The sequence below is a fragment of the Dermacentor variabilis genome, unplaced genomic scaffold (assembly GCF_050947875.1).
Source record: "Dermacentor variabilis isolate Ectoservices unplaced genomic scaffold, ASM5094787v1 scaffold_12, whole genome shotgun sequence".
Lineage (NCBI taxonomy): Eukaryota > Metazoa > Arthropoda > Arachnida > Ixodida > Ixodidae > Dermacentor > Dermacentor variabilis.
In genome coordinates this window covers 10435149-10450351 of record NW_027460280.1, presented here as the reverse complement: position 1 = coordinate 10450351, position 15203 = coordinate 10435149, and the positions used below count along the sequence as shown (strand labels likewise).

Here is a 15203-nt window from a genome sequence, read left to right as displayed (position 1 = left end):
CAAATGGTGGCGACAGTTGTACAGGCATTCTCCATACACTTATTTTACCAACGTGGCCCTGACACATTACTTCCATTTAGTAAACGAAGCATTGCATGCTGTTTACTTTCATTGCATGGTGGGCACAACCATGTACAATCACACATTGCATGTTTTGACTATCAGTAAATGTGGTGGGCATTCATGCATGAAAGGCACAGTTTGCACAACTATGCCTTCCAAAGTAACACCGAAGAAAAATGAAGTTTGTATACTTTTTTTAAATCTGGACACAGTCCATTGCAGGCATTCTGCTAGCTCATAGCTGTGGCTGAAATGCTCAGCTGATTCAGATATCCAGCTTGATGTCTGGAGGCCGCGCAGGAGCGAGGCGGAGCCGGAGGCTATCTTTCAGTAGCACTGGCAGCAATGCATCTGGGAAGCTCCGCGATGTTGCGCCAGCCTGGTTGCAGAAAAAGAACAGCAGTGAGCAAATTATCTATACACATCACATCACAACATAGTGCACTGCCCAGTTTAGAAATGTTCTTTTGTGGAAAAATTGACAAACATTTTGTATCTATCACAAGCAAAACATGCCGCCCAATGTGCAAACTGTACATGCTGTACAGCTACTTACTTGCGCAAGGGATATGCAACCTTCAATGGATCAAGCATAGTGAAAGAGCACTGATGGTAAAAAAGCAGAATAATAAAGGAACACATGCAACAAAGACTGGCACAGCTTATGCTTGTATTGCTCATTGTTCTCCAACAAGTACGGCCTTGTTGAACATGGAATGTGTACATTGCACGTAGCATGACAGCATGTTCTGTGGCCAACATTCAATGTCTCTGGCATAGGTGTGTTTTATCCAGCTTCCTAATGAGGGAGCAAATTTTGTTTGCTTTTCGTCTTTGTAATTGACATCATGGATGATGGTGAGTGAACAAGGAATGTCTCTTGAGGCAACATTATGGCAAGTGGACATCAGGGCAGCAACTGCTTATCTTAGCAGCATTTCTGATCGCATTGCTAGTGCCATGAATGGGGGTAGAGTAGGGAAAGGCAAGCATTTTTTACCTGTGACAGAGAGAGAACAGGGTTGTTTGTTCTTTCAATAAGAAGGGGTGGCAAAAATGGTCAAAGGAACACTAATAATAGCTGCAATGACGCTTGGGCATAATTTACTGTGACAAGAGGCTAGGTAAGCCAGAAAAGGTGCAAAAAGCAAATGCCTGGGAATTCTCACACTAGCTTGCATCATAGACTGCGTCTGCGATCGTTAAATTCTTGTCACCAAAGATGGGCTACATTGCATCCTCAAACAGCCAAACATTGAACTTGGCAACTTTCAAGGCTGAGATGTCACAGTACCAAATAATGGAACTTAATTTTTCTCTTCACATCAGAATTTGAAAGAATACCTCATCAGTCCAAACTGGCAGTGCCCCTTTAAACCAGAGGTGATTATAGTATTTGTTGTACCAATTTATTATTTCTTCTCACAAACTGTTCTCCACTAATTTATTATCATACCTAGTTTAATTTTCTTGTTTTGTTTTCATTTGTTTATCATTTGGTTCACCCCCCCCCTTTTTTTTTGCACTCTGCTTTCGACAAGATGTGTATTGATGAGAAGAGTTAACTGCTGGGCTAGCTGGTGATCTTGCATACTGAAAAGATTTTGCGCCAAAAAACAACACACACAAGAAAGACGATGACACCACGGGCGCCCATGCTGTCGTCGTCTTTCTTGTGTGTGTTGTTTTTTGGCGCAAAATCTTTTCAGTTGTGTATTCGTACTCTGCTTCTTTTCCCATTTTTACTCTAAACCGAGCATGTCTTGATTAGAGTACTGCCCTCAGTCCAGGCCAGCCGGAGGAACTTATGAATGCACATGCCTTAAAAATGTAATTGCTCAGTTGGGGTATCTATTAAATAAAACTGCAGCGGCAATAAAGCACCACAAAATTTTCGTTTCTGATAGAGCACGTGTACAGCTAACATAAAAAAGGTTGACAGTAATAAAAATAAAATAAAAATTTCTTGCAAGGCATCTCATTTAAAGCTCTTTTGTACGACGTACTTAAGCTATGAACACTAAGGACACTTGTAAAAAGAAGTCTCAGTTTCACCCAACGGTGAAGCATTGACAGTGGCAACAAGGTATAGCAGTGTGCTCAAGCTCCTTGCATGGTGTTTAACACATGGAGGCAACATTACACAGCATGTGAGACAACTGCTGGTGTATACAGCAGGAACGCTACAAGGCATGTCACAATGCCGGTGCAATGAGGAACACTGGCAACAGCATTGCACCTCGATAGTGCATGATGGAAAATTTGTAGCGTTTGCCAACTCTAGATTAAGCTTGTCGTTTATTGTCCTTTCTGCTCAGACCAGTGCATGCGCCATGTTGTGGCAACCACATACAGCTGCTCAAAAGGAATGTGTGTGCGCACAACGCCAGCATACTGAGCCCGAACTCGTACCCTGCGTGACTTGGCTTGGACACTTTTGCGACTAAACACACTCTTTGTATTTCCCACACACATGGGTCGATACAGCAACAGCATGACGGCAGTGGTACCAACCCAGTGTCCTACCATAATAACCCGAAGATAAAGTCCACCCCTTTTTCTGGCATCATTTGCTAATGTAAGGCGAACGCCTTAGGTGTCTATGTTGGCGGTGCCTTTGGTGAAACTGCGGCGTTACGAAAAATGGCCGACGATGCAAAGAGTAAAAACACATCAAAAAATGCCCGGATTGACGTCAGGTTTCTCAGGGAGGTTCCTGTAAACAAAGTAAATTAGCAGCTTTGAAAACGAAATTTGGCACATTTGGTTTGGGTGGGATTCGAACCCAGGGCACGAGCACACTTCCCTGAAGCCACGACTGCTCCACAGTTCTGGCTTACTAAATGTGTGCTTAGTGCATGCCTGAGTGCACATGCCACGTCACAGCCATCTTGCTGACTAGTGTGTGTGTCACTGGGCGGCGCACGTGACAGTGTGGAGGAGGTGATGCCACGTCACGAGTGTATAAAATGAGCACGTTGATGACGTTGCAAGGTCTACAAATGGTATAATGCTTTTCATTCCTACACGTAAGCAGTCTTAAGTGTCTGTCGAATGTTGAGTAATTGCTGTCACGCCAGGTGTTCTTGCACTGAAAAGGGGGCGCATGCATGCACTCTGTGCACCGACATCATAGCCGGAGCAGTGGCGGCGGTTGTCGGTGGCAAACGATGGAGGAGTATGCACGCTCTTAAGGATCCTGATGACGGCTGCACAAGTATGCCACTGTGGAAGAAGTATGTGCCGCTGCACCTTAGTGAGGAGGTCGCCTTTGTGTCCATACGTGCACTTCCCACTGTCGCTTGTTATGTCTTGCAAGAAGTCTAGCCCCGACTGTATAACTTAATGCATTACCAATATGTCTTACAAAGAAGTCTAACGCCGATTGTATAACATCAAGTATTGCCAAATGTGAAGCAGGCTTTCGCCTTCTTGTTTTACAAGAGTAACACCTACGAAACTTTTTTTTCCAGAACACCAAGCCCACTTCTCGTAATCGCACTGCCTTGGGGAGGTAGCGCCACCACTACCAATGGCAAAAACAGGGTCAGTCAGCTACTGCCAGGGACAAGTAGCAATGCTGGCTGGGAAGGGCAGTCATGATTGGTTTATCCCCCTTTGCAGCACCTCGGCAGAAGCTAGGTGCCATGGGAGAGAAGTGAACAATGCTAAACAACCATTGAATTTGCAAAACTTGGTCATTTGGTCTCATTGCATAGCAGCAAGGACATCGGGTCGCGACAAAGCTTCAAAATTGAAAAGACAGTGGAGGCAGTCCAATGGCACCGGATGACCAATAGTGCGCATGGATGAATGAACCGGCAACAAAGACCAACAACATCACTGGCGAAGCGAGCATCCTGATCACCAACACTGGATGCTCTCGCCATGGGTTTACAGTTGTGCTGTGTGCGACCGCAGAAGGGATCAAGCTTCCCGCGACCCGCCGTGGTTGTTCAGTGGCTATGGTGTTGGGCTGCTGAGCACGAGGTCGTGGAATCGAATCCTGGCCATGGCAGTCGCATTTCGATGGGGGCGAAATGCGAAAACACCTGTGTACTTAGATTTAGGTGCACGTTAAAGATCCCCAGGTGGTCGAAATTTCCGGAGTCCTCCACTACGGCGTTCCTCATAATCAGAAAGTGGTTTTGGCACGTAAAACCCCATAATAAAATTTGTTTTTTAAGCTTCCCGCCTTCATTATTCTGAAGGAATCCAAGGTGCCGTTACATGCCATTAGCATTCCAGGTGTGTTACCCTCTCACTCCCCTGTTCCATTCACTTCTGGTAGTCTGTTTTGTTGTTTACAAAAATTCAGTTTTTTCCCCAAGGCATAGAATTCAGTAATAACAGCCTGCCATCCAAAAATTATTATATAATATGCTCTCAAGAAATATAGACCGCGAAATGTTGGCAAAACAAAACAAAACAATTTGAAGTGCGCAGTGAGTTTCGCAAGCTACTGTCATTGGCCATTTCCCCTTGCCCTTCCCCCCAGCCGACCACATATCACCGTGTGCATGACAAGGTCATCGATACATTGTTCGACAGTGATAGTGACTGTTCTTTTGAAGGTTTTGAGGAAGACTGAACAAGAGCATATTGTCACGAAGATAACTAAGACGGGCTTGCCGAAACAGAACAGCCTTCTTTTAATGATGGCCGACACCTAAAAACCCCGGGGTACAACTGCACCCTTCGTTGTCGTCTCTCTGGCGATCGGTGCCTGTAGTGGGCAGCTTACTTCGCGTCATTACTTCCCATGTGAAAAGCAAGCGTCCCAGTCGCTGATCAGAGGGTGATAAAGGGCGCGGGAGAAAGTCTATGAGATGGACACGTCTTCACAGGCATAGTACGGTTTGATCCGTACTACGTGGACAATCTCGACGCGTGGCTGTCATCGGTTCGAGCTCATAGTAGTACTCTGAGGGACTACCTCGTAGTTCACATCACTGAGTCGCCTGACGATCTAGTACGGGCCAAAGTATCAACGCAGTAATTTTTCCGACAGCCCCTGATGACGGATGGGTGTCCAGACCCAAATGTAGTCACTGGGTTCGTACTGGATGTTCCTTCGGCCACTGTTGTAATGGCGGGTGTCAGTACTCTGCTGGAGGTTGCGAACAAACTGTCGAGCTTCTTTGGCCTTCTGGACAATGTCGTCAGCATTGTTGCTTCTTTTTTCGTTGTCGACCGGGAGCACGGCATCTAAAGGTGTTGTTACGCAGCGCCCATAACACAGTTCAAATGGTATGAATCGGGTGGTTTCCTGAACAGCCATATTGTATGCGAATGTCATATACTGTAAAATATGGTGCCATAACTTGTGCTATACGTCAATGTAAATTGAGATCATATCGGTGACAGTTCTATTGAGGTGCTCTGTAAGCCTATTAGTTTGTGGGTGATAGGCCGCAGTTTTCCGATGACTGGTGCGGGTCAGTGTGACAATCTCCTGTATTAAGTCAGCCGTAAATGCAGTCCCTTGATCGGTTATTAAGGCGGAAGGGGCCCCGTGACATAACACAATGTCATGGACCAAGAACATGACGACTCCTGTAGATGTTCCGCAGGGTATAGCTTTTGTTTCTGTGTACTGCATTAGGTAGTCCGTTGCGACAACTATCCATTTGTTGCCTGCGGATGACGTAGGGAATGGACCGAGAAGATCCAGTCCAACCTGTTTAAACGGTGCTGGAGGAGGGTCCAGGGGTTGCAGAAGACCAGCAGGTTTCAAAGGTGGAACCTTGCGCCGCTGACAATCATGCAGCTCCTCACGCAGCGCTGAACGGATGAGAACAGCCACGGCCAGTAATACTTATGGCGTATGCGCGCTAATGTCCGGCACATGGGTCGTCATGACATGCTTGCAACACTTCTTCACGCAGTGAAACTGGGATGACGTGAAGGAATGTTTCTTGGCTGTTTCTGAAGTTCTTTTTGTAGACAACATTGTTGCGGAGGCAGTAAGAAGCCAGTCCTCGTGAGATCGGTCGTGGGACAACGTCGGCTCCCTCGAGGTATAGAATGAGGGGAAGCAATGTACTGTCAGTACTGTGGTGTTGTTGTGCAGTTGGTTTCGTTTCTAGTTTCGGTTTTGTTGTTACGTCATACGTGACGTCATAATGGCAATAAAAAAGGCTGGTGCTGTCAAGGGACAGACACAGAGAAGTGAGGGATGTGATCGCAGACGATTGAAGTCGTGGTTGCTCTTTTGGGACGGAGGCCCCCCGAGTGTGGCTCGGTGCGTCTGGCCACCTGACCCAGCTACCCTACACGTACGATACAACATATTGGCGACGAGCTAGGCCTTACGATGACTTTCGCGGGACTTACGCCTCTGCCTGCATTTCTGGAAACCCCCGGTCAGCGACTCATACCATGGAAGCAGTGGAAGGAACTATTTTCTACCTACTTGGAAGCGTCGGGTGCCACCGAGTTTGCTGCTTCTCGGCAGAGAGCCATACTTCTGCATTCGCTTGGCGTCGAAGGGCAACGTGAATTCCGCAACGCGTCGATGAACACTGCTACTACTCTGTCTGCTACTACTCCCACGGTGCCAGTCCCAGATCAGCATACTACTTCTACAAGTCAAGTTACAGCGGCGGAAGATGCATTTCAAGACGCGCTGTGCATTTGTGACCGCCTGTTCTCAACCACGACGAATGTGCTTGTCGAACGGCACCGCTTCAAACAGAGGATACAAAATCCGGGTGAGCCTACTGATGTCTACATTGCTAATTTACGTGAACTAGCAAAGAACTGTGAGTTCAAGGGATCCTCCGACATAGCTGTCCGTGACCAACTCATTTCTGGTATCGCATCGGACAGGCTTCGTGAGCGTTTCCTTTTCGAAGGCGCAATGCTGACCTTGGACAGGGCAGTTACGATAGCAGAACATTACGAAGCAACTTGGAAGAGCCTTCGAGAGTTCGGCGCAGCGGAGGACGTGAAGTACGTACGACATTCAGGCGCTTCGGCGTCGAAGTCGCGTGACGGTCGCCGTAAAGAGTTCATGACCTCGCTGCGGAAATGTCAACAGACGCAGCCGGCGTCTGCAAGGGATACGAATCAGCGTCGTTGCTACCGCTGCGGGTCTACTCGACATTTGGCAAATTCGCCGAATTGCAAGGCTAAACATAAGAAATGCTTTGGGTGCGGAAAAGCAGGTCACTTTCAGGTTATGTGCCGCAGTTCGGAATTTAAGGAGAGCGAGACGGAAGTGCAAGAGGACGCCAAGCAACGCGTAACGCAAGTGCAAGCGGACGCCGAGCATCATGTGACGCTGCTACATGTCTGGACCGGCGTTTCGCGCCTCAGCATTTTCATCGAACTGCAAGTTGAAGGCATTCCTGTGAACTTTTTAGTAGATACAGGGTCGTCAGTATCCATAATAACGGAGGACATTTACATAAAGCATTTTCAAAGTAGGAAAGCGTTGCTACCACCTGCTGTTGCTTTATTGGATTACTCTAACGGGAAGATCACAGTGAAGGGATGTTTCTCCGCTACCGTTGCTTACAAGCAACGCACTGTCCCTGTTCTCCTGTATGTTGTACAGCAGGGAACCGCAGTACTTGGAATGGACGCCATCAGCAGCCTGGACTTGCATATACAGGGGGCTGAGTTGAAATGCCTGCAAATGAAAAGTGTTGCTTCCGACCTTCTACCTCTGGAATTTCGGGAGAAATTCAGCCACTTGTTCTCAGATGAGACAGGAGTAGTAAAAGGCTTTGCTCATCACATCAACCGCAAGGTGAATGTGACCCCAGTGGCCGCTAAGCTACGTCGACTTCCTCTGGCCCTTCGGGAACAAGTTTCTGCTGAAGTACAGCGGCTTGAGCAAGCAGGCATAATCGAGAAAGTGGATGCTTCTGAATGGATTTCTCCGGTGGTAGTGGTCCGAAAAAAGAACAGCAGCCTTCGGCTTTGTGTGGACCTTCGTGAAGCCAACAAAGCTATCATCGTTGACGGATTTCCTCTTCCACATAGTGACGACCTACTACATCAGCTAGCAGGGGCAACACACTTTTCAAAAATCGACTTGGCATCAGCCTACCATCAAGTGGAATTAACGCCTGAAAGCCGCGATCTGACGACATTCATTATGCATGACGGTCTTTTTCGGTTCCGTCGAGTGTGTTTCGGCCTCGCCTCTGCACCAGCCGCTTTTCAGAAGATGATGACTTCAATCCTGAGAGGCTGCAAGGGTGTACTTTGCAACATAGACGATATTATCGTCTACGGTAAATCTGCGGCTGAGCACTCTGCAAACCTTCATGATGTTCTTCAGTGCATCTCAGCGGCTGGCCTGCGGCTTAACGAAAAGTGCGTGTTCAATGTGCAAGAACTGACATTCTTGGGACATGTCGTCAGCCACAACGGCTTGTCACCCTTGAAATCGAAGGTTGAAGCTATTGTTCAAGCCCCAGCGCCCACGAACACCACAGAGCTACGTTCGTTCCTGGGACTTGTCAGCTATTATGCCAAGTTTGTTCCTCACTTTGCTGACGTCGTAGAGCCTATTCGCGAGTTACTTCGTCAAGGAGCTTCTTTTTCCTGGGACGACAAGGCTGCTCAAAGCTTCCGTGGTGTGAAGCAACTACTCGCAACAAGCAAGGCCGTGCACATGTTTAACCCCTCGCTACTTCCGGTAGTGACTACAGATGCTTCCGACCACTGTCTGGGAGCAGTGCTACAACAGAGGTACGGAAATGAACTCCGCACCGTTGCCTTCGCGTCTCGAACGCTGTCGCAAGCGGAGCGCAAGTACTAAGTAGGAGAAAAGGAGGCACTCGCATGCGTATGGGCGTGTGAACACTGGCACGTTTTTCTTTGGGGAAGGAAGTTCGAGCTACGAACTGATCACCAAGCTCTGATTACTCTCCTCTCATCCCGGGGCACAGGTCGCCGGTCTACCCGAATTGCAAGATGGTCGGCACGTCTACTGTACTACAATTTTGATGTACTATACCACCGTGGAAGTGATAACAAGGTGGCGGATGCTCTATCACGATTGCCTCTGTCAAACGTACAAGAACAAGAGGAAGAAGTTGTGTCGCTTGTTTCCACCTGCATCACAAAGGCACAACTTCAGGAAGCTGTTCAATCCGACTTGCTGCTACAGCAGGTGATGACTTACGTAACAACTAGGTGGCCGGCGAAATGCAGTCTTCAGCCTGAGTTGCGGCCCTTTTTTTACGTACGGGATGAGTTGGCAGTTATGGACGGCCTTCTATTGCGGGATGAGCGCCTGGTCATACCAGCTGCATTGACATCAAAGCTCGTGGAGTTGGCGCATGAAGGTCACCAAGGAATTGTGCGCACAAAGCAGAGGATTCGCGAGCAGTATTGGTGGCCAGGGCTCGACAAACAAGTAGAGCAGGCAATCTCGTCTTGCAGTGTCTGTCAAGTGGCAGATAAGTCAGCGAAGCCTGCAGTAGCACCACTGGAATCCATTCCGCTACCTGAGCGTGCTTGGCAGAAACTAGCGCTGGACATTGTCGGTCCTTTTACAAGCGCTAGGGAGAGCTGCAAGTTTGCAATAACGTTGATTGACCTTTATTCCAAGTGGCCTGAGGTATCCTTTGTCTCAAGTGTGACAAGTAATGCTGTAATCGGATTCTTGACAACAGTGTTCAGCAGAGAGGGGTACCCAGATGAGATATTAACAGATCATGGACCGCAACTGAAGTCTACCCAGTTCGAGGATTTTCTCAGAAAGCGCGGAATTAGGCGCTCCTGCTCATCGATTTATCATCCTCAAAGTAACGGACAGGTGGAACGTTTCAACAGGGTCTTGAAAGACTACGTGCAGCTTGCAGTTTTGGAACATCGACCTATTGAGACAGCAGTATTGGAGTACCTGGCTGTTTATCGCAGTACACCACATGCCACAACGGGCATTCCACCAGCTGTACTCTTGCATGGACGCGCTCCATGCACCATGTTGGACATAGTGGGCGTATTCCCAGGCCCAGGTTTCTTTTACAAGCCGGCACCAGAAATTGCCCAATTACGGAAGAGGGTGAGAGATAAACAAATGAGCAGCAAGGAGTATACAGATAGAAAAAGAGGGGGCGAAAGTGCCAACGTTCTGTACAGGTGACTTCGTGAGGGTGAAAGACCCTCATGTTTCGAGGAAAGGCGATTTGTCCTACAGTGAACCCCTGAAGATAGTGAGTAAAAAGGGAAATAGTGCTTTCACCCTGGAAGACAACAAAACATGGAATGCCGAGAGGCTGTCTAAGGTGCCGTACACGGTTCGTTAAGGAGGCTCACAGTTGACAACAGCTGCTCCTGTGGCTGGTGACTGGTATGCCAGTTTTCCTGTTGTTCCTGAGCCCCAAACTATGCCAGCTGAGCACCCTGGCCTTCTCGATACCACTGAACGAACAGCTGAAGCAGAGAACGAGCTAAGAGGAGAGGAGCATCAACTAGAGTCTCCATCAACATCCAGAAGTGCTACAGCATAGTCGGAATGCAGAATTAGAATTCGCCGACCTCCAGCATGGCTGAGTGACTTTGTGACCTCTTAGACTGTCTTTGTGAAATGTTCAAGTTTGTTTCCTTGTTTCTTTCTTTCTTTTAAGGGAAGGTGTATGTTGTGTTGTTGTGCAGTTGGTTTCATTTCTAGTTTCGGTTTTGTTGTTACGTCATACGTGACGTCATAATGGCAATAAAAAAGGCTGGTGCTGTCAAGGGACAGACACAGAGAAGTGAGGGATGTGATCGCAGACGATTGAAGTCGTGGTTGTTCTTTTAGGACGGAGGCCCCCCGAGTGTGCTCGGTGCCTCTGGCCACCTGACCGAGCTACCCTACACGTACGATACAACAAGTACGTTGGAGGTCAGCCATCTTGACAGTGTCTACTACACCAAGAAACGGGAAGTCTTGCTATAAATGACTTGGCTTCGAAAGTATAGGTGCACGTGAGAGGCAGTCGGCGTCGCGGTACTTCTGTCCGGATTGATAAACCACTGTGACGTCGTACTCCTGAAGGCGGAGGCTTCAACGAGCGAGGCGGCCTGAAGGGTCCCTAAGACTTGAAAGCCAGCACAGTGAGTGGTGGTCACTTACTACTCATAAAGGTCGGCCGTACAGGTAGGGTCAGAACTTGCCAATGGCCCAAATGACAGCGAGACACTCCTTTTCAGTCGTGGAATAGTTGACCTCCGCCATTGTCAGACTACGGCTTGCATAGGCTACTACTCGTTCGGCGCCGTCTTGCCACTGCACGAGTATGGGCACCGAGCCCCACATTGCTGGCGTCTGTGTGGATTTCTGTGTCAGCCCTGTCGTCGAAATGCGCGAGTACGGGGGCTGTTTGCAGTCGCTTCCGCAATTTTGCAAATGCTGCTTGTTGCTCGTCCATCCACTTGAAGGGTACATCTTGGCGTGTTAATCTCGTTAATGGTTTGGCAATCCTTGAACTGTCAGATGAACTGATGCGAAGTCCAGGTATACTGACCCGAGTGGGTTAGGAGTGCAGCGAGTTCACGAAAAGAAGGTAGCCATCTTTCTGCTACTCCACAATGAATTTGATTGAAGGCTAAACAATCTCTCCATTCATCGTTTCTAAGTCTCTCAACCAAGTTTTTGGTACAGGTTACAAAGCATCCAGAATGGCAAGCGGTGATCTCCTCTTGGAGCTCCACAACCAGAAGCAATATGAAATTTAACAAAATGACGATAGTAAGCACAGAGACCTAACAAGCATAAATCTGCCTTCATGTCAATTGGACGCGGGAACTCTGCAATGGCAGCTAGCTTCCCGGGGTCTGGCCAATCACCATGAGGGCTGACATGACCAAGAAACTTGAGCTCCTGAAAGCCAAAATGATATTTCTCAGGCTTGATAGTCATATTTGCTTTGCTGATGGCGATAGTACATGCTTGAGTTGTTCTAGATGTTCATCAAACATCCTCGAAAACACCACAATGTCGGCTAAATAGACTAAGCACGTCTACCACTTCAGTCCAGAGAGAACAGTGTCCACCATCCGCTGAAATGTGGCAGATGCAGAACACAGGCCAAATGGGAGGGCTTTAAATTCATATAATCCATCAGGCATCACAAATGGTGTTGTTTCGCAGTCGCACTCATCTACTTCAATCTGCCAGTACCCTGACTCAAGATCCAAAGAGGTGAAAAATTGGGCATGGCATAGACGGTCCACAGCGTCATCGATCCGTGGCAGGAGATAAACGTCACGTTTGGTGACACCGTTACGATGTCAATAGTATACACAGTAGTGTAGTGTATTGTTCTTCTTTTTAACCAACACGACGAGGGACGCCCATGGACTTATGGACAGCTGAATCACGTCATCATTGATCATCTGTTGAACCTGGTTCTTTATCACCTCCCTTTCCGTAGGTGAAACGCGATATGGATGTTGACAAACGGGGCATGCTGACTCATCCATAGGAGTACGATATTTCGCAATGGAGGTGCGCCATACTTCAGACTCGGTAGAGAAGTCATTTACAAGGTTGAGTAGTTGCTGTTTCTGTACTTCCAATAAGACGGAGTTAATCTGAATGTGATCACTCAGGTTGACCGCTTCCAATGAATTAGGCGAAGCAGTTCCGAGCGAGGCGACAACCGTGAGGGCAGCAATTTCATGGAGGAAAGTGAAAGCTGTGCCTTGCGGTAAGTGCTGATATTTGTTGCTGAAGTTGGTCAGCAGGACTAATGAGTGTTCGTTCTGAAGCTGGACGAGGCCTCGTGCAATGCAGATGTTCCACTCAAGCATTAATGGAATGTTTGCTTCGGCGATGCCCTCATAGCAGTCGAATGCCTTGTACGTTACCTGGGTCAGTAGGCTGCTTCTTGGCGGTACCGTTATGCTGTCATCGACGATGCACAAGGCGTTTTCGGTGTGATTCTCGTTGCTAGCGGCGCTTGCTATGGCTTTAGCCATAGAGAACATCACACTCGATTTTTCCAGGTTGATTATGGCTCCACTTGACTGTAGAAAGTCCATGCCGAGTATCAAGTCCCTCAAGCAACTGAGCAGAATAATGAAGTCCCCGACGTACGTAAATCCACGAATATTTAGGTACTCAAGCAGTGCATCTGCAACGGGAATTAGTATATGACCTCCAGCAGTACGGATCTGCGACCCAGTGCACTGTGTAAAAACTTTCTTTAACTTTGACGCAAGCTCTCTGCTCCTAACCGAGCTCTCAGCACCAGTGTCAATTAAAGCAGTGACTTCTTCATCGTCTATGGTAACCAGTATGTCTGATGTTACAACTTGTCATTGATCACCGGAATGCACCTGAACGTCGTTTCATTGTAGTCGTTGTCGTCGTGATGGAGGATATTTGATGCGCTTGGTGTCAGCGGCCTCACCTCCAGAGGTCACTTGACTCAGTTTTCCGGGTTTGTAGGGCTGGGCGAACGACGCCTATGAGCGTCTCGAGGAAACACAGGACTGGCCGATCGGTATAGAGTGGGCGATGAAGAAAGGGGCTTGTGCCTTCGCTGCTCAAATGAATTATCACGATGCGCGATGAAATTCTCTATCTCCATAGAGCACTAACCAGGTCGTGGACGAGGAGCACCTGGAGGGAATGCACAGAGACCCATGAGCCGATAGGGACACATCCTGTAGATGTGGCCAGCCTCTTCGCAATGAAAGCATAGGGGCCTGAGGTCAGGAGCCCACTAGACGTCGCTTTTCCGGGGCCTCGAATCCTCGATGGATGGTGGACTGCGACACCTGGATGCTACTTCCGTTTGTTCGATGGCCTGAATGACGTTTGAGGGGCTGTACAGCGACGGTCATCGTACCGCGTCCGCATAAGTCATTTGGACTGGCTCCCACCGTTGTGGTACCTCGTAGCTTTCAGGAGCTCGGATGACTTGCCTTATCTCCTCACGCACTATCTCTGCCATAGAAATTGGTGCTGTCAGCCCGTTGGTTACCTGCAGTTTCTGGGGCTTTACTTGTACCACAGCCCTGATCCTTTCACGCAGGTCCTCAAGGTGGTTTCCTGAAGTCATGGTAGGAGGGCTGTTCGAAAGTTCCATCACGTTGCAGTCGTATTGCCTGACACGCTGTCGAAGGGCTCTTTCCATTGCTGTCGCTTCAGCAAGGAAGTCCGCAAGTGTAGTGGGTAGATTTCGAATAAGCCCAGCAAAAACCTCTTGCTTCACGCCTCGCATCAGATATCGGACCTTGTCTTCGGCCATTGAGGCATCCGCACGCCTGAAAAGCTGAGCCATGTCTTCAGTATACGTGGTGACCCTCTCGTTCGGGACTTGGAATCTTGCCTGTATTGTCAATTCCACTCTCTCTTTCCTGTCCGTGTTGGAGTATGTGGCGCTCAGCTGTTGTCAAAATTTGCCCCACAAAGACAATGCCATTTCATGGTTATGAAACCACGTCCTCGCAGAGTCTTGGAGCGCAAAGTACACGTTGTGCAGCTTGCGGTCTTCGTTCCATCCGTTGCATTCGGTGACCTGCTCGAAATGGTCTAGCCAATCTTCCATGTCTTCAGTAGCATCTCCGTGGAATACAGTCGGCGCTTGTGGCTAGTTGATGATGAACTGCGTCGGCAGAACAGCTGGAGCAGAAGGCGGTGGGCTCAGGCTCATCGTCCAGATATGCTCGGGCAAAAGACCGTGCTCAGGTTGGAGCCCTTGCAGACAGTGGCTGGTACGTATGTGCACAGGGGTAATCTCTCCCGGACTACTCACAGGAGACGTGTCAGAGGTACACTGCGTCGCCGGCAATGGTACCATGTACCTCGCACCTCTACCAGTAAAATGTCACGACAATAACTAAGACGGGCTCACCGAAACAGAGCAGCCTTCTTTTAATCATGGCCGACAACCAAAAAACCCCAGGGCACAACTGTGCCCTTCACCGTCTCCTCTCTGGTGATCAGTGCCTGTAGTGGGCAGCTTACTTCGCGTCAACATAAACAAACCTTCACAACCTTTGGTGACAATGTTTTCTTTTTTCACCTTTTCTTGACTTTACACCAAAAGTTAGCCCACTCACTCTTTTCACCCGATTTTCTCTAGATTTTACATAGGCTACCTCTCGAGATATTATGGTAATTACTATCCCAATAAAATCACTTTTGTAAATAGTTCTTACATCAAGAAAAAGCTTAAAATTAT

General features: G+C 48.2%; 1 protein-coding gene across 10 annotated transcripts in view; it reads right to left on the bottom strand.

Moving 5' to 3' along the window:
• Nucleotides 1-240: 240 nt before the first annotated feature.
• Nucleotides 241-15203, bottom strand: part of Vps8 (vacuolar protein sorting 8) — a 947651-nt gene continuing 932688 nt past the window's right edge. For all 10 annotated transcript variants that reach the window (XR_012825005.1, XM_075677136.1, XM_075677139.1 and 7 more), the window contains one exon: nucleotides 241-442. Coding sequence is in view for 9 of the 10 variants with exons in the window: in XM_075677136.1 (XP_075533251.1) it covers nucleotides 329-442 (114 nt within the window). In the remaining variant the exon portion in view is untranslated. The remainder of the gene's footprint in view (nucleotides 443-15203) is intronic.